Source organism: Lepidothrix coronata, unplaced genomic scaffold, assembly GCF_001604755.1.
Source record: "Lepidothrix coronata isolate B3197 unplaced genomic scaffold, Lepidothrix_coronata-1.0 Scaffold40, whole genome shotgun sequence".
Lineage (NCBI taxonomy): Eukaryota > Metazoa > Chordata > Aves > Passeriformes > Pipridae > Lepidothrix > Lepidothrix coronata.
The window spans coordinates 2318830-2336154 of NW_016690220.1; the positions used below are offsets into that span (position 1 = coordinate 2318830).

A 17325-nucleotide genomic window follows, 5' to 3' on the forward strand; every position below is an offset into this window, starting at 1 on the left:
CCATCCAACAGGAAGAAAAAGTACAGAAAATGTTTGCAGTAAAAAGAGAACCCCAAATTTACCTTTGACTTAAAAAAAGACTTCAGACTTACTCCCCAGGCAAAGAAGAAATATTCAGAGGCTGTAGATTTTTAATTAACAACATCTGAAAAACAGTGCTGGGTATATTGCGAATGAGCTATCTCAGTATACAGTTTGTGACAATGTTGTCTACAGTCATCATTTTAATCTGGCATAGAACACAACTATTGTGGTTTCTTTGCAGCAGTTCTTGTAAGGAACCCATTATATATCTGACCTTTGAGTTACATTTGCTTCTAATTCTTGTTTATGCAGTTTCTTTGTGTAGCTCCATTTTCATGGAACTATACTGATAAGCCTTTATTCAGAATTTGGCCTCTTTTTCTTTGGGATTTGGTATTCTTCGTGGTTTGGATCTAGGTTTCCCTATAAGCAGCATCATTTCATGCCATGTCTTGTGAGATAGGAAGAAGGAAACAAAAATGCCATGTTTTCAGTTTTCTGTTTCTTTTTCTTTTTTTTTAGTTATAATTAATTTTTCTTGGAAGAGAAATTCTCTAAGTTGATCACAGTCACTTTACTGGAGGCATTTATTTCTCCACTCTGGTTCTGCTGTTGGTAAGGGAAAGAGGCTTAGTTCGAGCTAGGAAGAGCTGGAAAGAGTTCTTGTTTTTAAGACAGGATCAGAACTTGCAAATCTTATTAAAAGAAAATGAGTCCAAACTTCTGTATGTTTCAAATATATAAGTAAAGCACATTATAAAGATGATCATGTCTTTCAGACTCCAGAATCTGTTGATCAGTTACAAAGAACGTCTGAATGGGATTCCTGTTATGCTGAAACCGCTGATGAAGCCATTTATAGGACAAGTTGAGGATGCCCTGGCTCCGGGCCTGACACAGCTGTCATGGACTTCTTTGAACATCAATAAATGTATGTAGCAGGAGAGGAAGTGGTGAATTGTTGATAGTGTTAGGTACCTGAATTCTGTTTTTATTTCTCTGGGAAAAATATGTTTGTGGACTGATCACTTCAGGTGGATAATTTTAGCTCAACTGCTACAAGAATGTGAGATGAGAGAATGGCCGTGGGTGTTTTAATAATATCTCTTATCTTTTCTATAAAAAAAAATCTCCGTAACTTATGCCAAACATCCCAGAAGTGACATGTCTGAAATCAAGGTTGGAGATTTCTGCCCAAATTGTAATTTTTTTCCAAGAAAACATTTTTTGTTTTGCTCAATGCCTATATTGAGCTTTTTCCACACAGCCAATAAGATACAACATTATCACTATCAAATACTACATAAAATTGATTAACTGTTGTAAAAGTGCCATTGAAATGGGCATATGCAAAACCATCACCAAGACTTTTATATTGCAGTTTTGTGAGAAAGCAATAACTCATGCTTGTAAATCAGTTTTCAGTTGAAGTTGATTGATGTTAGGCTTTCACTTGTTTTCTTCAAAATGAAAAGCAGCAAGATAAACAGGAACAGATATGGCCTAAATCTGAAAGTGAAATGGGCACAGGTTTGTGCAGCTGTTCATTTGTGACTCTGCCATGTGGCACTGGTGCACAGGGCTCTGACCTGTGCTTAAGGCAGGGCTGGTCAGCTTCAAACTTTACTTGACCGTTGCCTGACCAGAGCACAAAAACCCAATGGCAAGTGGGTTTTATATTTGTTTTTTAACTCTAAAGTGAGTTTTTGTCCTTGGTTTGCATAGTTTAGTAACACATCAAAAGGAAGTTCTTTACAATATTATTTATTTTTTATTCATTTAGATACTCGCTGCCATATGTTAAGTATCTGAATAGCTATAATTCAGGTTGTAATGGTTCTTTGTTTCACCATTTGTCCTAGTGGAAACTGGTCCTTTTTTAACAAGTTAGGGGGTATGTAGCAAGAGTATCTGGGCTGTTTGCTGCTGCTACATCTAAAAGGGAATTCTTTTCTTGAGTGTATGCACCATATATTTTTGAAGATGTGCAATGTGTAACATGCCCAAATGTATGTTGGACACTTACAGAGTAGCAATTCATTCAGTGTACAAAATACCTGCCTACTGCCAGCAGAGTGCAGAACTCACTGTGCATGAGCTTGAAATTTCATCCAGAAGTATGGGGGCTCATAATTGCCTTCTAGACTAAAACTGAGGAGATAAGGCAGACAAATGGATTTAGGATTACTTCATTTATATATATTAAAAAAATCTAGGGCATTTGTTCGATTATTTGTCAATTTTAGTCAATAAAAAAGACAAGCTCCATCATTAATGTCTTAATAGTAATAAATGAGGTTTTCCACTTAAAGCATCAGTAGTTGGACACCATTCTCACACTGCTGTGCCTTAGATGCCGTAGTGATTTCTTTCTACATACAGTAGAAATATATATATGGTGCTATATGGTAATAAAAGAGACAAAGGGTGTCAGGTGGCATATTTCTTTCTATTTTGTAGTGAAAGTATGAAAGGGAAAGAATTTTTCCAGTCTATTCAGAAAAAATTGTTTCTACCTTTAGCTTAATAAACACATCTGTTAAAGCATTTAGTTTATCTCTTTCCAAAATAAGTTAGGTCATTCCTGTGAAAGAAGAAATCTAGTGGTTTAACAAGGTTGCATTCTTGCCTAGGGTAATTTTAGCAATTTAATTTATAAGTGAATTACAATTTTAAAAGTACCACATTTTGCTCTGTGTGTATGTATGTAGGAGGACCAAAATAATTTTGGACACTGGTATTCTTTCTGTTTTACATTAAATTTTGTTGATCCTTTTCACTACAAGGTTAATACCAAAAAGAAGAGATAGTTTGAAGGACATTGTTCTATTTGTTATAAAATGGTATAATTTAAACATTCAAAAGTAGAGCAAGTCCATCATGTTTCTGTTTCAGGCCTTTATTGCATATTTCTTTGCCATTAAATCTTCATTTTATTGTAATACCTGGAGGGATGGGGGTGGGGGTGGGAAGGGGAGATGAGATCTGTCTTTTGCCTTATTTGTTTTCATTTTGTTTTCCTTGCTTAGTTATTCAGAATGTTTATAGTACCCTGAGGGAGTTGGACTATGTAGTCAAAGAAGCGGCTGATACCCTGGAATGCAGAATTGAAAGAATTCTGGAGGACATGTCGAACACTGCTCTGATAATTTTGCCGGAAGATAAACCTATAGATGTGATCTCTTTCCTGGAACAGATAGAAAAGCTTGCTATCTCTTCTTCTTGCAAACTGTCTCAGTAGGTTTATTAATTGCACAGATTTGAAGGCCATTTTTCTGAGGGTTTATTTACGTATTACTTTTCTATGCATACAAACTTCTCTTTTAAAATGTTATTATAACAGAGTTTTAGTTTAAAGCAAAATTATATTCTTAGAATGCAAGGGAGAAACTCCAAAGTATCTTGGACACAGCAATTGTGAAATAGCATTTGTAGTGTTTAGCATTTCTTCTTATGGCATTCTAATCAGTAGCAAAAAAAATGAAGACAGATAAGACTTGAAATCTCATTCACGTGTTAATTGCTTTGAAATTTCTCCACATGTTAATTGCTTGTTTCTTAATGCTTCTTCTTTTATTTTACTAATTCTGATTTCACAGATTATCTTACTGCATCATCATGATAAGCCTGTTTTATTAACTATTGCTGGAAAAAGCTTTTTTCTAATTATTGTGAAGTCCAGTTGAATCAGATGTAAGAGAGTCTGACAGAGTCTGACAAATGGGTTTCTTGTTAGTCTGCATATTTTAATATCTTAAAATCTCTGTATGCCCTAGCAATAGGAACAAACTGAAAAGCATCAAAAGGGCATTTCCTTGCACATAATATTCTTCACAGTGCAATGGAACTGGGGATGTGTGCCTTACATTTGATTTCCTGTGAGTGACTGTAAGGTTGTTTTTGTAGACAGAGTCAGCAAGTGGAATGCTCTGTGTATGAACTTGTAGATAATCTTAAGCACAGGCTGAAAGCAGATGCCGGAAGAACTCTGGAGGTAAGACCTCTACAGTGTTAAAAGTAACCTTTTATAACCTAGTCAGATATTTGATATTTCATTTATATGCTGGGTAATATGATTGTTTTGCTAAGAATTTCCCTTTCACTCCTCAGGATTCGTATGCCTGTACACATCTTGACATCAAACAGAAAACACGCTGCCAAGAATGCCTGTCCTGTGCTTACTATAATCTAGTGGGACAGCTTTGTCAGAAGAATACTGACTCTTTGGTCAGATGTGAGTCTGTCTTTTTCAGATATGTTTAATTTTTTTAACAAAACTTTGAGATTTTTTCCCCAAAACTTATTGTGGTTAAAAAAAATAACTTCACTTAAATATTAAATTTTTTTTAGGCATGAAGATTTCTTTAGAGTCCTTAAGACATCGATTGCATGTTATTGACTCTAGGTATCAGATGACTAAGGTTGTAGAGACACAGAGGGTTCCTTTGTTCAAAGCTGAAATTCAACTGGCTTTTCCAAATGTTGTCTTGAGACCAAGTCTTGAAGATATTCAGGTAACAAAATAGTTGCACATCTCAGTCATTTGTGATAAAACGTGTATAAATATATTGTTTTAAAGCAATATTTACAAGTTTAATCTGGTATAAGAACTAAAAGGAAGGGGGGGAAAGATAAAAAGTCACTTGAGTTCATGACAACACTGGATGCTAAGCACACGAAGCCAGGGATCATGTTTGTTATGCAGGCCATTAGAAGGAACTGTTTTTCTAAAAGCTCAGTAACTCAGTAATTTACAAACCTCTACTTAGAGGCAAACATTTCAAAATGAATGCAAAAATAAAAATGAATGCCATAAATGCAACCTGATTGATTTCCTAGTCCCCTCAAACTTTTTCAGAATATAAAATCAGTTTAAAGTGTGATTCATAAGTCAGCATTCAGAAGTAGTAAAATGTAAAGAAAAATATTACCTGCCTGAAGCCCTAAACTGTGGAAAAATTTGAACACTCTTTTAAACTTATACTAATTCAGCAAAATTCTTACACATATACTTCCAATGTCCACTGATGTCTGAAATTATTCACAGAGTTCTTCATGGTGTTGATTTGTGGACTTTTCATTTAGCATAGTGTCTGTCAAAATGAGTATTTGAATTATTTCTCAGATTTCATTTGCAGCCTTCATGGTGTTGTCGGTAAGAAATCAACCACGAAGTGTGACTTTAAAATGCCAGAGATAGAAGAAGTTATACAATAATTTATATAGCTGACTGTAGAGATTATAGACTATACCATCACAAATTCAGACAAATGTATCCAGACATTCTGACACGAATGTGAAAAGTATTATTAATGATAAATAACTATGTTTATAACCAGTTTAAGGGGAAATAGTACTATAAGTTATGATCCCCAGTGATTCATGATTACTGTTCGTAAAGGTCTCTTATGTTCTTATTTGAGAACCACATAAACTTGGAAGGACTGTGATAAAACTTTATGGAGTACTCTTTCCCCTTACAAAATGTATTTTGAGTGATCCTACTTCATGCTTATTAGACTATTTCCTGTAAAGATAGAGGTATAATTTTTCAGTTTTGGTGTCATAATATCTCCTAGTGCTCAAGGGGAATGTTTTACCTTTTCAGAGTGCTGTAAACAAAGCAGTAAATACCATATTATCAATAGCCAAAGATATTCCCTTGTGGAAATTTGCTTACTTACATCATAAACAGCAGCAGGTGAGCATTTTATTTTGATTATTTTAAAAATTTGGCATTTTAATTAACATTTCTTAAGATTATATTCTCTACCAATACTTGACTTGTTACCTGTGGATATTCCTGTTTTTTAATCTCTATACCAAGACATTAAACATAAGAGTGATAATTCATAAGTCTTATGTTTGGTGGTTTCTAAAATTAAAATCAAAAGTTGCTTTAAAAAAATATTTTAAATATACTGTTCAAGTATGATGATGATAGCATAGAACCATTATCTATGTGTATTACCAGCTGAATATAAATTATCAGTCTTCCCAGGCAAAAATTATATTTTAAGTTAAACTTTCAGCCTGCATATGGTACCTATAATGCTACAGTAATTATTTTTATAAAAATATTTTAGCTGGCATCAAAATTAGCACTAAAACCTTGGAAAGGTCTGAGGTCTTGATAGAAACTGAAATTTATTGAAGTACAAAAATGCACAGTAATGGTAATCATATGGCCTTAATTATCTAGTAATGCAATATACATCTATGCAGATCTGTGCTAAGAATTATGTTTGTAAAAATATTTTCCTATTTTTTCTACCTGACATGAAAAATGGATCAGCTCATTTCAATGGAAAAAAAACATTCAAGTCCTCCAAATAAATAATAATTAAATAAATAATTAAACAAACAAACAAACAAACAAACAAACAAATAAAAGAACTAGGAGAGAGTGAACTGAACTCAGTTTTATCAAGCAGAATTGTTTACTTATTTCCAAGCAGCCAACCCTCCACTGCCTCCAAGACTTTTTAAGAATGGGTATAGATTGTAATTCTACACTAAAGAAAGCAGGAATGGGTATAGACTGTAATTCTACACTAAAGAAAACAGGAAGACGTAAGAGTTGTGCAGAAGGAGAAAACAACACAACTGTACTTGTATAAGGCACATATTTGACTGATGTAATTCAGAGATGATTAACATAGAGCTCTGCATGACAATTTTTTATGAAATGAGCATTAACACTAGAACTATAGGTCTGTAAAAATCCAAGCTAAGAACAGGGAGTCTCCCTGTGGCTTGTATATCTGCACTTTCTGTCAGTTCCTAGAAGTACTTCATTATTGGTTCCTAGAAGTAGTTCATTATTGAGCATGCCATAATTTAAAAAAACCAAAACCCCAAAAAACTAGTGGACATATGTTTTTTCTTGTTTAATTTATTCCAGGTTGAACAAGCTGCTGCTGTAGAGCTAGGTGATGAAAGCAAACTCACCAGGATGGTGGCACTGAAACCTTTAGACAAGCAGATCCTCGAACATAAGGATGTAAACAAAGTGGTGATCCAACTAAGTACTATTATTTTATCTCTTAAAACTGAAGCATTGGATCTTCTGAACAACTTTTCTGAATTTTCAAACATCTGGAACAAGGTTAGATACATATTTAATATAATGTTGCTATGTCGTGAAATCTAGATAAATTAAAAAAAATGTTATTGGTCGTGTAAAGAATTGCTCGGTAGGATGCATTGGTTTCATGGTAGCATTCATATACCTGTAATTCCTCTTCTGCTCTTGTGTTGACCAGAACTTGCAAATCTTTATCAATTAAACCATCTAAGCAAGAAAGCAGAAGAACAAAAAAGAATGTTGGAGCATAAACAAGCTTATGCTTTCGTATGCTTATGCATCTATCTCACAGCATCTTATCTGTAGATGTTATAGAAAAGAACAATTTAGCAGAATCTCTGAGAAATTGCAGACTACAAAGCTATTCCTGAATATTAAATTGACTAGTTCTTCTCAAGTAATCACTGCTGAAAGATATTTTTCTATTTCTTCACACACATACACACACACAAAAAAGATAAAGTAAATCTAGGAAATCTTTCACTAATAAGGATTCCAAAGCTGAAGTGAATTTAGGCTGGTGGTGGACTTATCTTCATTAGGAAATGGGTCCAGTCACATAATGGTAAAGCTCCAGGGAGTGTTTTGGCAGAAGACCCGTGATGAAATTCAACTCTGTGTGGATGGACAACTACTGGTCTTACCTATCAAAAGTGCTTTAGTCAGGCTGAGAAACAAGCAATTAAAACAGTAGTAATCTTATGTTTTTAACTGCTCACTATTTTTATCTTCCTTTTCCTAAATCAACTCATGATTGACCATGTTCCCAGAGCTGACTCTTTTCTCCAGGCTGAGATAGGGCATTTTCACCTCTTCATGGCTTCTGAGGTTCCAAATCTTAATGCTTAGTTACCTCCGTATTTTGAGATATTGTTTGAGCTAGCCACATGTTGATAGCATGTCATTTCATCCAGACAAGGCATATTCAGATTGGATGATGCAGTAGCATGATGTTTCTTTTTCACTAAAATCTTCTAAAGTAGTCAGTTAATCTGCTCCTTGAAGTTAAAATTCCTCAGAAGTTGGCACTGCTCCCTCTGTCTTTGTAATCTCTGTGGGACCACTGGAAACTGTCACTGGTAACTCATTATTGACCAGAGAAGTGCAAGCAGATTCTCATGGACCTCACAGTGCAGACTGTAGAGGAAATTCACTGAGCTGGGTAAAGATCATTTGTCTGTAACTGAACTGAGAATCTAGCACATTTCTTGAGCTGGTGACACTGATGTTCTCAGCTCTGCAGAAACTGGCCTACCTTATGAAAAGATGCTCAGTGCTCTATTGCCTCTGAACAACCTTCAACAGGCTAAATGCTCTCTCTTCCCTTAGATCCATCCTTCCCTGTCAAGCTGTGATTTCTTCAAATGGCCAGGCCATCTGTAGCTAGAAACTGCAGTTAAATATGCTGGTTTGGGAAGACTGAAGATGGCTGAGTGCAATTGCTCCCATTTAAATACCTGTTACAGGATGCGAGCTGCCTTTGGGGGGTTGCAGGCAGAAGGGACACCGGGAAGGAAGTATTTCCAGCAAAGTTTTAGCAGCTACATTGTAAATTTTGTAGTTATATTTGTATGGATTAGGGATATCCTGACCCATGTCAGTTTTGGAGTTAGATAGATTTCAAGTTCTATAAAGCATACTGTACAAAGAGTGAGAGTCAGGAAAAGCAGTTCAAGTAAAATAATTTGTGTTTATAATAATTAATGCTTATATCTTCAGTTCTTTCAGAGAGGGAACATTTGTATTTGCACAGTGCATCAGGCAGCTGAGCACCCTGTAGGTTATTGTAGTACCAATGCTAAATAAACTTCTCTTATGTAGGATCCAGAGGAAAAAGTGAAGGAATTTATGGATACTAAACCAACAATGGCTGAATTTCAAACTCAAATCAGATACTTTTCTGTAAGTATGTTATCTTTAATAAAAATGAACTGTTCAGTTAAATTTTAGTGAAATTAAAGGCTGAACACTTGTGTTTATCTTAGCAATTAGAAATGCAAATCAGAGAACTGCCTGATCACTGTGCACTGCAATCAGTGGATATTGCAACAGAGTCATTGAAAATAGCTTTAATTCAGGAATGCCGCTCAAGACAAAGAACATTTGGATTAACTTTGACTAAAAAGTCTGCCACAGACATGGATGAAATTTATTCATTCATTGAAAATGTTAGCAAGAGGTTAAGCAGACCCATCCATGACCTTGACGATGTACGGGGAGCAATGGAAGCACTAAAGGAAATCCGAGAGAATGAGATTAAAATTGACATGACAGTTGGACCTATAGAAGAATCTTATTCTGTGCTTCATAAACACAATCTGCTCTTTCAAGATGGAAATACAGAAAGAGTTGATGGATTGGCCTATGCCTGGAAGAACCTAAACTCACAGGTATCGTAGCTGTATTATTTCTCAAATCATTATTGTGAGCCCTCTTAATGTTGAAATTTTAGAACAAACCTATTTTCCTAATTAAATTTTTTGTGCTTTGTTTCCTGCATCTTTTGTGCCTGATTTTTCTCTTTGTCTGCATATAGGCACAACAGGTTGAGGACTTGCTGCTGAAGTTACAGCCAGACATGAAAACAGATTTACTGAGAGGTGTTCAAAAATTCCAGATTGATACTGCAGAATTTTATAAAGACTACAATGAAAAGTAGGTAACCTGTGGTGCAATACAATTATACTTCATTAGTGATTGTTTGAAAATGGCGTATCTAAAGGGCTTCAGAAAATAAGCACAGCACAGCCTCACTGCATATATGACACCTGATAAAAGGCCTAATTTCAGATTAATGTAAGATAGACACACAGTCTTACTGTCACAGATTCATTACCATGATTTCAATGCTGAAGTCAGTAAAATTCCGTAAGAGTTAATAGGTTGGGAAAAAAAGTAAATCAAATTCTCAATCCAGATGCAAATTTAAAGTTTTTTCAGGAGTCTAAACTCAACAAAGCACTTCAGCAAATATTTAATATTAAGTATTTAAGTAATGCCTTCAATGTGACTAGAGATTCCAGTTGTGGGTATTTCTTAATTTACTGAGTCATAATCTTATTTTTAAACTTACTTTGGCTCTTTTGAAAATTTAAATTGTGGGATATTTGTGGTTCATTGGACATTCCTACAGTAGCAACAAAAAAGGAAAGACAGGATTTGGCTTGCTGTGGTTATAGGTTAATGGTTCTAGGACAGTATATTCACAGTGTGTGGCTTTTGGCAATGAAGTTTATGTCAGCAGCTGACCCTGGGCACTCACTGCACACCAATAGCCTGTGAGCAGTGTGAAGCAGCTTTACGTATGGCCTCTCCAGGCTGCTGCCTTGATGTTATGAACAGAATTCAGTTCACACATAGAGCATACACTCCTGGATGGCCTTGAAGAGTATCTACTCTTCTCCTGGGTCAGGTGCTTTTGCATTAATGGTCCAAAAGGTAACCAGGTTCTTGGCTTCAACCTTCCCTTCACCAGGAGTGGAAGTTCTTGCAGGCACACTAGCAGTACTTTTGAGCAAAAGCTTTAAGACTCCAGCTCTAGAAACAAGGTGAAATTTGCACCTCTAAGGAATCTATTGGAGCGCTAAGTTGGTAATGTGGATACATGCATACATAGTGCTGCCTGCAGGTCTACTCTCAGATTGTCCAGAGGAATTAGTGGAAATACCCTATGGCTGAAACCAGCTGTAGGGATCCTGAGAGCACCCCCTACTCCTTAAGGTTTTCCTGGGCTCAGGACCACCTAAGAGCTAGTGCCTCAGAGAGCTTCCCTCTTCCTTTGGTGACAGAGGACTCCCATGCAGCTCTGCAGGGCTGAACCCCCTGGGATCTGCTTTTGAGACTTCACTGCTTGGCCCCTTACCTACAGCTCCAGCTCTGCCATAATCGTGCCTGTGCCTGGCCATGGACCCTACTGAACTGAACATGGATCCCACTGCACAGACCCACTTCTCAGGCTGACCACTGAACAACCTGGAACCCACTGGACTGTGTCTCATCCTAAGTACCTTCACTAGACCTGCTCCCAACCCTGACTTACTGACTCGCCTTCCCTGCTTGATCTTCATGCTGTGTAATTATTGTGGACTTGTTTGAAGATCTGGACTATCATTTGAACCTGACTACCATACCCAGGCCTGCCCTGCTCTTCCTGCTGAGGTACTAGGGGATCAGGCCTTGGCTGCCTCTGCTGACTGTGTTACTGCTTTCATCTGCCAGTTCCATTTTCCTTCCCAAGCAGCCAACCTGCTCTGCTCTGTCATCCCCATCTGCCTGAATTTCTTTCTATGGAAATAACCATAGCACAACAGAGGGTGGCATACTTAGAGTTCTCATCCCAAAGGATTATGATGTAGCCAAAAAGTGGTCTCAGGAGTGAAATCTGGGGATTGCACCCAGTCCTACAGCTGAGATGTGCTCGTTAGGGAAAATAATATTTTTCTCTTATCTTTCTGACTACTTAATCATAGTTCTAGTACCAGCTACCAGAATTTTCACTCGTAAATTATATATCTGCTATCTTTCCCTTTTTACAATATAGATAAAAATAATTATTAAAATATATTTTACAGAATAAACAGAAAATAACAAAAAGCAAACATCTGTAAACTATTTTAGCTGTTTGTAATATATATGGTAACCCAGATGAATTTTATTATTAGAAAATAAATTGGACTTTCTTTCAAGGACTACTCAGTATGTAATTTTGGTACACTGAATATATGTGGCATTTTTTATTTTAGTGTCTTTTGTACAAAGGTCTAGAAAAAATGGTAGAAAATATTAAATACTATTCAGTAATTATGTTCTGTGTTCTGTTGTGCTGCTTTCTGAAACCCATATGGTTGATACTTGTGCTGAATTTGCTTTGGTTTTTACAGGGGCCCCAGCAAGGAGAATATTCCTCCCCATGAAGCAAGTGACAGATTACAAATCTTTCAAGCCAAATTTGATGAACTATGGAGGAAATATATATCTCTCTCTGCCGGGGAAGAATTATTTGGTCTTCCTATTACAGGTAGTTTCTCAGGGGATAAGGATACCTGTTCCTTAGACATTAAATTTTTCTTGTGGCTCTTGCTAAATGCATTCAGTGCTGGATTCATTGTAGAAAAACTCCTTGCAGTAAATTATTATGAAAAACAGCTGTGTGAAACTGGCTTTCAGTCTGCACATACATAAACATCAGATGGAAAAATATTGTATCTCAGGGTCCAGATGCTTAGCTCTCTTGCTTTTTCTGTTCAGAGCTAACTACATCTCCTGTCAGTATTCTGCCTTGTACAATTTTGGGAAACATTGCCAAAGAACTCAAATTGTTGCTGCTCCAGTTACATAATGAATTCCCTTGGGCTGTGCAACTGATCTGTAATATCCTTATGTCTCGTCGTCAGACACAGTTTGTTTGGAAGACTATGGTGTGAACTGAAGTTAGAGCAGAATACATGATAAGCACTTAAATTTGTGCATACTAAATTAAGCATACTTTCGTGTCTGAGGGCATATGAAATAATCACAATATATTTAACTAGGAATTCCATTAAAGATGTCAGTTTTAAATGCTTTTATTGTCCAATATATTCTAGATTTTTATTTTGAAATAAATCCCCATCCCCAACCTCTGCTTCTTTAGTAAATAGTGTAAATTGAGACAGGGGATGTTTTAGTTCTTGTCTAAAACTACATTGCATTCCTTTGCCATTTCATCTACATTTTCAACATTGTCTCCCTCACAGAGCCAGGTGCAGCGTCTCAGTTATAAGATTCCATCTACTGTTAGAGAAGAATATTTATTAAAAAGCAGCAATCTAAACAATTACTGTGCATCAAAATCTGATGTCTTTACATAATGTAACTGGAAAAGTTTTTCTTACTAGACAACATCTAAAAAACTGCAAGTCAGATTTCATAAATTTATTAAGTACCATTTTTAGAAATACATGGATTTTTATGTTCATGAATACATTTGTACCCAATTAACACTCACAAATTTCTGATTTTAAAATTTGAAACAGAGTATCCTGAACTACACAAAATTAAACGTGAACTTTCATTACTTCAGAAACTTTACAGTCTTTATAATACAGTTACTGCTAGTATTGATGGATACAATGAAATGCTTTGGAATGATTTAAATATAGAAAAAATTAACAATGAACTTCTGGATTTTCAAAACAAGTAAGTTGTTTTTTTGTTAAAGTGCATACAATTTTTCTTTCTCAGCTCTGTGTGTTAATTAGCTCATGAAAATTGCGCTGCACTGTGGTGCAGTATGCAGCTAGAATGTGACCTTACTCAGCTAGTCTGTGAGTCACTTTAGGCTTTTTGGGGTATACTGACATGGTAGGTTGCAGCTTATTTAATAAATAAGGTGCATAAACCTGTGGCAAGGTGGTTGTAAGTATAAATAACTTTCATAGCTGATCTTCATATAATACTTTATCAGTGATTCAGTTTACAACTTGTTAATCCGGCACATTAGACAGAATTATAAAGCTACTGTCAAGAAGGGTAGGTAGCCACACTAAATTCTGAGGGTTTATTTATGAGGTTGGAGAGCAATAATGTTTTCCACATTAAATGCAAAATAACTTCTAGTTGAAACCATGCTTTGCTGAAGTTAGAGAAATTTTTCTGCTCTGTTGGTAAAGATGCACCTCTTGCAGACCCAGACACGCATTCTCCAGTGTGACCTCAGAGAGGCTTCACTTACATTTTGGTATTATTCAAGACACTGAGATCAAATCTGTGTTTTTCATCTCATCCCAAATCTCCGAAAAACATAGGAAAGGTTACTTATGCTCAGGGGTTTTTGTCATATGGTTTTTTGATCGTGCCATCATTTTAGCAGGGTCCATTTCTGTATACACTGAAGGAGGCAGGTGGAGATTTTCTTCTTTTTCTGGAAAAACTGACTGAACTGCCTTCTAGTCATTAATTTGAAAAACTGACTGAACTGCCTTCTAGTCATTAATTTGAAAAAAACTCTAAAACCTCTTTTTAAAAATAATACTCGAAATTAATGTATATGAAACATATATACTTCTGCATTTGGACAATGTAAGTCTTGATCTCATTTCGGTAGAATTCTGGAATCTGCTTTGTGATTTTTTTTCTATAGTGAGCTTATATTTTACAGGTTGGTAGGACTCACTTTATGCTTCCTTCTTCAGAACTCTGAAGGAAGCCATTGCATGGTGATAGTTGTGAGTTATGTGTTTCTCTTTGTACTTCATGTGAGACTCTTTTTTTTTTCTCTCAATTGTGAAGATGTTTTGAAGCAAGGTGACCAATAGACAGTAAATGTTTTTTTTGTAATAAAAGTCTAACCTAGTACTATCCTTCCTTTGGCAGCTTGCTGGCATTATTGCATTAAGCTATTATCTTTAAAGCTGGAGAAATTTAAACAGTGTACAGGGAGTACACAGAAATAGCTAAGATGGTATGCTGTGTTATGAAAGAAGCAGGAATATTGGAAATGCAATAAGTACTTCAGCCTAATTGTAAAGATACATGTAGCACTTTACTGTAGTTTTTTCTACTCCTTTAAAATATTAATATAAAACCTAGAATCATGAAAAGAAGAGTAAAAAAAATAACAGTAGGTGAAAATAAATCCTATTAGAAAGCAATAAAAAGGAGAAGTATTTAGAGAAAATGCTGTGGTAGAGAGCATTGTAGAAGTTTATAATAACATCTAGAAGGAAGTTTCCCTTTATATTTTACTGTAATACAGTGTAAAGAGAATGTCCAGTAAATTTAAGAAAGAAATTTAAACCTGATCAGTGGAATAGTTTTTTACCTTAATATGCAGGTAATAGAATTTGCTGTTAGAAAATACTAATGTGACTAAGACAAAGGAAAAAGTTATTAGTATTAAAAAAAAATGCCATTTTCATTACCAAGCTGAGAGATCCCATTTCCAATAGCCATCCCAAGACAAAGTTTATTAGAACATTACTTGCTGTGCCTCAGGATAGAAGTAGCCAGGAACTGCCTCTTAAAGCCTTATCGATACAAGACAGAGTATAATTTCCCATTCTGCAATGCTTTTCTCTAGCCTGTTTAATACTATCTATTGTTGGATTCAGGATGAAAGACCATAAAAATTGTTGTAGTGCCTGACAGTATGCATATGTTCATGTACCTCTTACTAGCAAGCAGTGAAGAATTTGCATATGCTCCAGCATTGTGTGACAGATCTGCCTGATTTTGAGCTGTGAAAAATTGGGAATTTCTTTGAAGGATTTTTTCATTATGACTTGGGTTTATGCAGCTCTTAGTTTCTGCAATTGAGCAGTAAGAGAACTGCTGTCAGTCTTTGGTCCGTAGCTTTGGCAGATGAAAATTGGCATGACTTGTTAAAAGCAAGAGTAGCTGTGACAATTCACAGTACAAGAGGTTCTTAATTTTCAGTTTCTTCTTAAATTGTGCCTAAAGATTTTCTTTAATTATCTTTTGTACAAACTCAATGTGAAATAGGACTTGTTTGATTGAAATAGAAGTATTTTTCTGTTTGCAAGCAGACTAGTTTTAGTTTAGGACATACTTTATTTTGCTTGAAAAATATATTTTGTTTAATCATTTTACCTTTTTACACAATCAGGTGCATTTTCAATTTTTTAATAAAACAATGACACTGCAAAAACTTAAGTTCAAACATGGGTTGCACATCAAATTAACTTTCTATAGTTCAAACTGAAGTAGAAACCAAACCATTCCAGTGTGATCTGTACTGTCTTTAGCAGTGTTTCATGCCTGCAGCCACAAGCAATCCAGCTTGCAACTGGATTTATGTTTACAGTCTACTGGTCCACTAGTTGAAAAATGACAATATATTGTACTATTAAGTGGTAGATTTTACTTATTAAGAATAAAATATTTCTTCTTTCTTTTTGTGCTTTTTAAAGAATCCGAAAGTTACCAAAAGCATTGACGGAATGGCAAGCTTTTCAAGACCTAAAAACAAAAATTGATGACTTCACAGAGAGCTGTCCTTTGCTTGAAATGATGACAAACAAAGTATGTTCAGCATAATAATTCGGAAATAAGATTTACTTGAAACACTGCACTGAAGGCTATCTTATATGACCATAAGATGCTTTCCCTAATTCTTTTTTATAGATAAAAGCAGCTATACTGTGACAAAAATCTAGTTAGGCTTAGTTACAGAAAAGTAAAACAAAAGACTTAATAATGTGATTACAAGAACTGTTAATGCTTTCAGTGGAATGGAAATCAAAATTCTTGTATTTGCTAAACAGATAGAGTGTGAAAGTATGTGATCATTCTAGTCCTAAAAATAATACAATTTTTAAAAAATCATCCCTATGGACTTTTCTAGGCAATGTTGTCACGACACTGGGAAAGAATTGAACAAGTAACTGGGCATCACTTTGATGTTGACTCTGAAAGTTTCTCTTTGAAAAACGTAATGGATGCCCTGTTATTAAAATATAAAGAAGACATTGAGGTACATGTACTCTTCTGGTGTTTTTTTTGTTTGGTTGGTTTTTGTTTTTAAGATTAATAACTTGTGATTTGGGAGTCTGTGCTTTTGAAATCCTGTTTCTACTCAGCTTTGTAACATTAAAAAAAATTGTTTTAGTTGAAGAATTCCTTTGAAAAAATGGAGCCTTGTAGTTGGTAGTAGCACTGATGGTTAGTTTATTTCCTTTTTATTGTGGAGAAGGCTTAAATGGATAGATGGTATTACACTAATCCTTCCACAGAAGGACTTCTCTTGTTTTAAGGATAGTGTGACTCTGTCATGCTTCTGATTTAGGATCTGTCTAGTTTTATTTTTTTTCTTCCCTTTAAATGTCTTATCAGAGAGAAAAAATAGTTGATGTAAGACTGATCCTGTTAAGTGCTGAAAATCCTTGGAACACAGGAGAAGTGGAGGATATAGGATTAAAGGAGAATGAGGTTCTTTTGTATTTCAAAAATGACTCTTCACAAGAGCACAGAGAGATGAGAAGGCTTACGTAGTGTGCACAAGCTACAAAGCTCTTGTCTCCTCCATTTTAGGGACAGCAGTTATCTGGCAAGTCCATTAGCATCATGCTTGTTACCTTTTACCAGAACAAAGCATAGCTAAAAATAAAGAAGTAAAACCCCAACAGTTTCTAACTTCAGTTCTGTTGTCACTTAGCTATATATGTGGTCCCTCCAGAGTAGTGATCTGTTTTGTCTTGATCCACAAAGGAACATAT

At 35.4% G+C, this 17325-nt stretch overlaps 1 protein-coding gene across 1 annotated transcript in view; it reads left to right on the plus strand.

The window, feature by feature from the left end:
- LOC108496486 (dynein heavy chain 5, axonemal-like) overlaps window positions 1-17325 on the plus strand; it is a 147086-nt gene that overhangs the window by 17195 nt on the left and 112566 nt on the right. Inside the window, exons 16-29 of the mRNA XM_017813239.1 lie at window positions 804-955; window positions 3054-3261; window positions 3931-4018; window positions 4135-4258; window positions 4375-4538; window positions 5633-5725; window positions 6929-7132; window positions 8933-9013; window positions 9097-9501; window positions 9648-9766; window positions 11992-12128; window positions 13126-13288; window positions 16021-16132; window positions 16455-16583. Of these exons, the coding sequence (XP_017668728.1) occupies window positions 804-955; window positions 3054-3261; window positions 3931-4018; window positions 4135-4258; window positions 4375-4538; window positions 5633-5725; window positions 6929-7132; window positions 8933-9013; window positions 9097-9501; window positions 9648-9766; window positions 11992-12128; window positions 13126-13288; window positions 16021-16132; window positions 16455-16583 (2179 nt within the window). The remainder of the gene's footprint in view (window positions 1-803; window positions 956-3053; window positions 3262-3930; window positions 4019-4134; window positions 4259-4374; window positions 4539-5632; window positions 5726-6928; window positions 7133-8932; window positions 9014-9096; window positions 9502-9647; window positions 9767-11991; window positions 12129-13125; window positions 13289-16020; window positions 16133-16454; window positions 16584-17325) is intronic.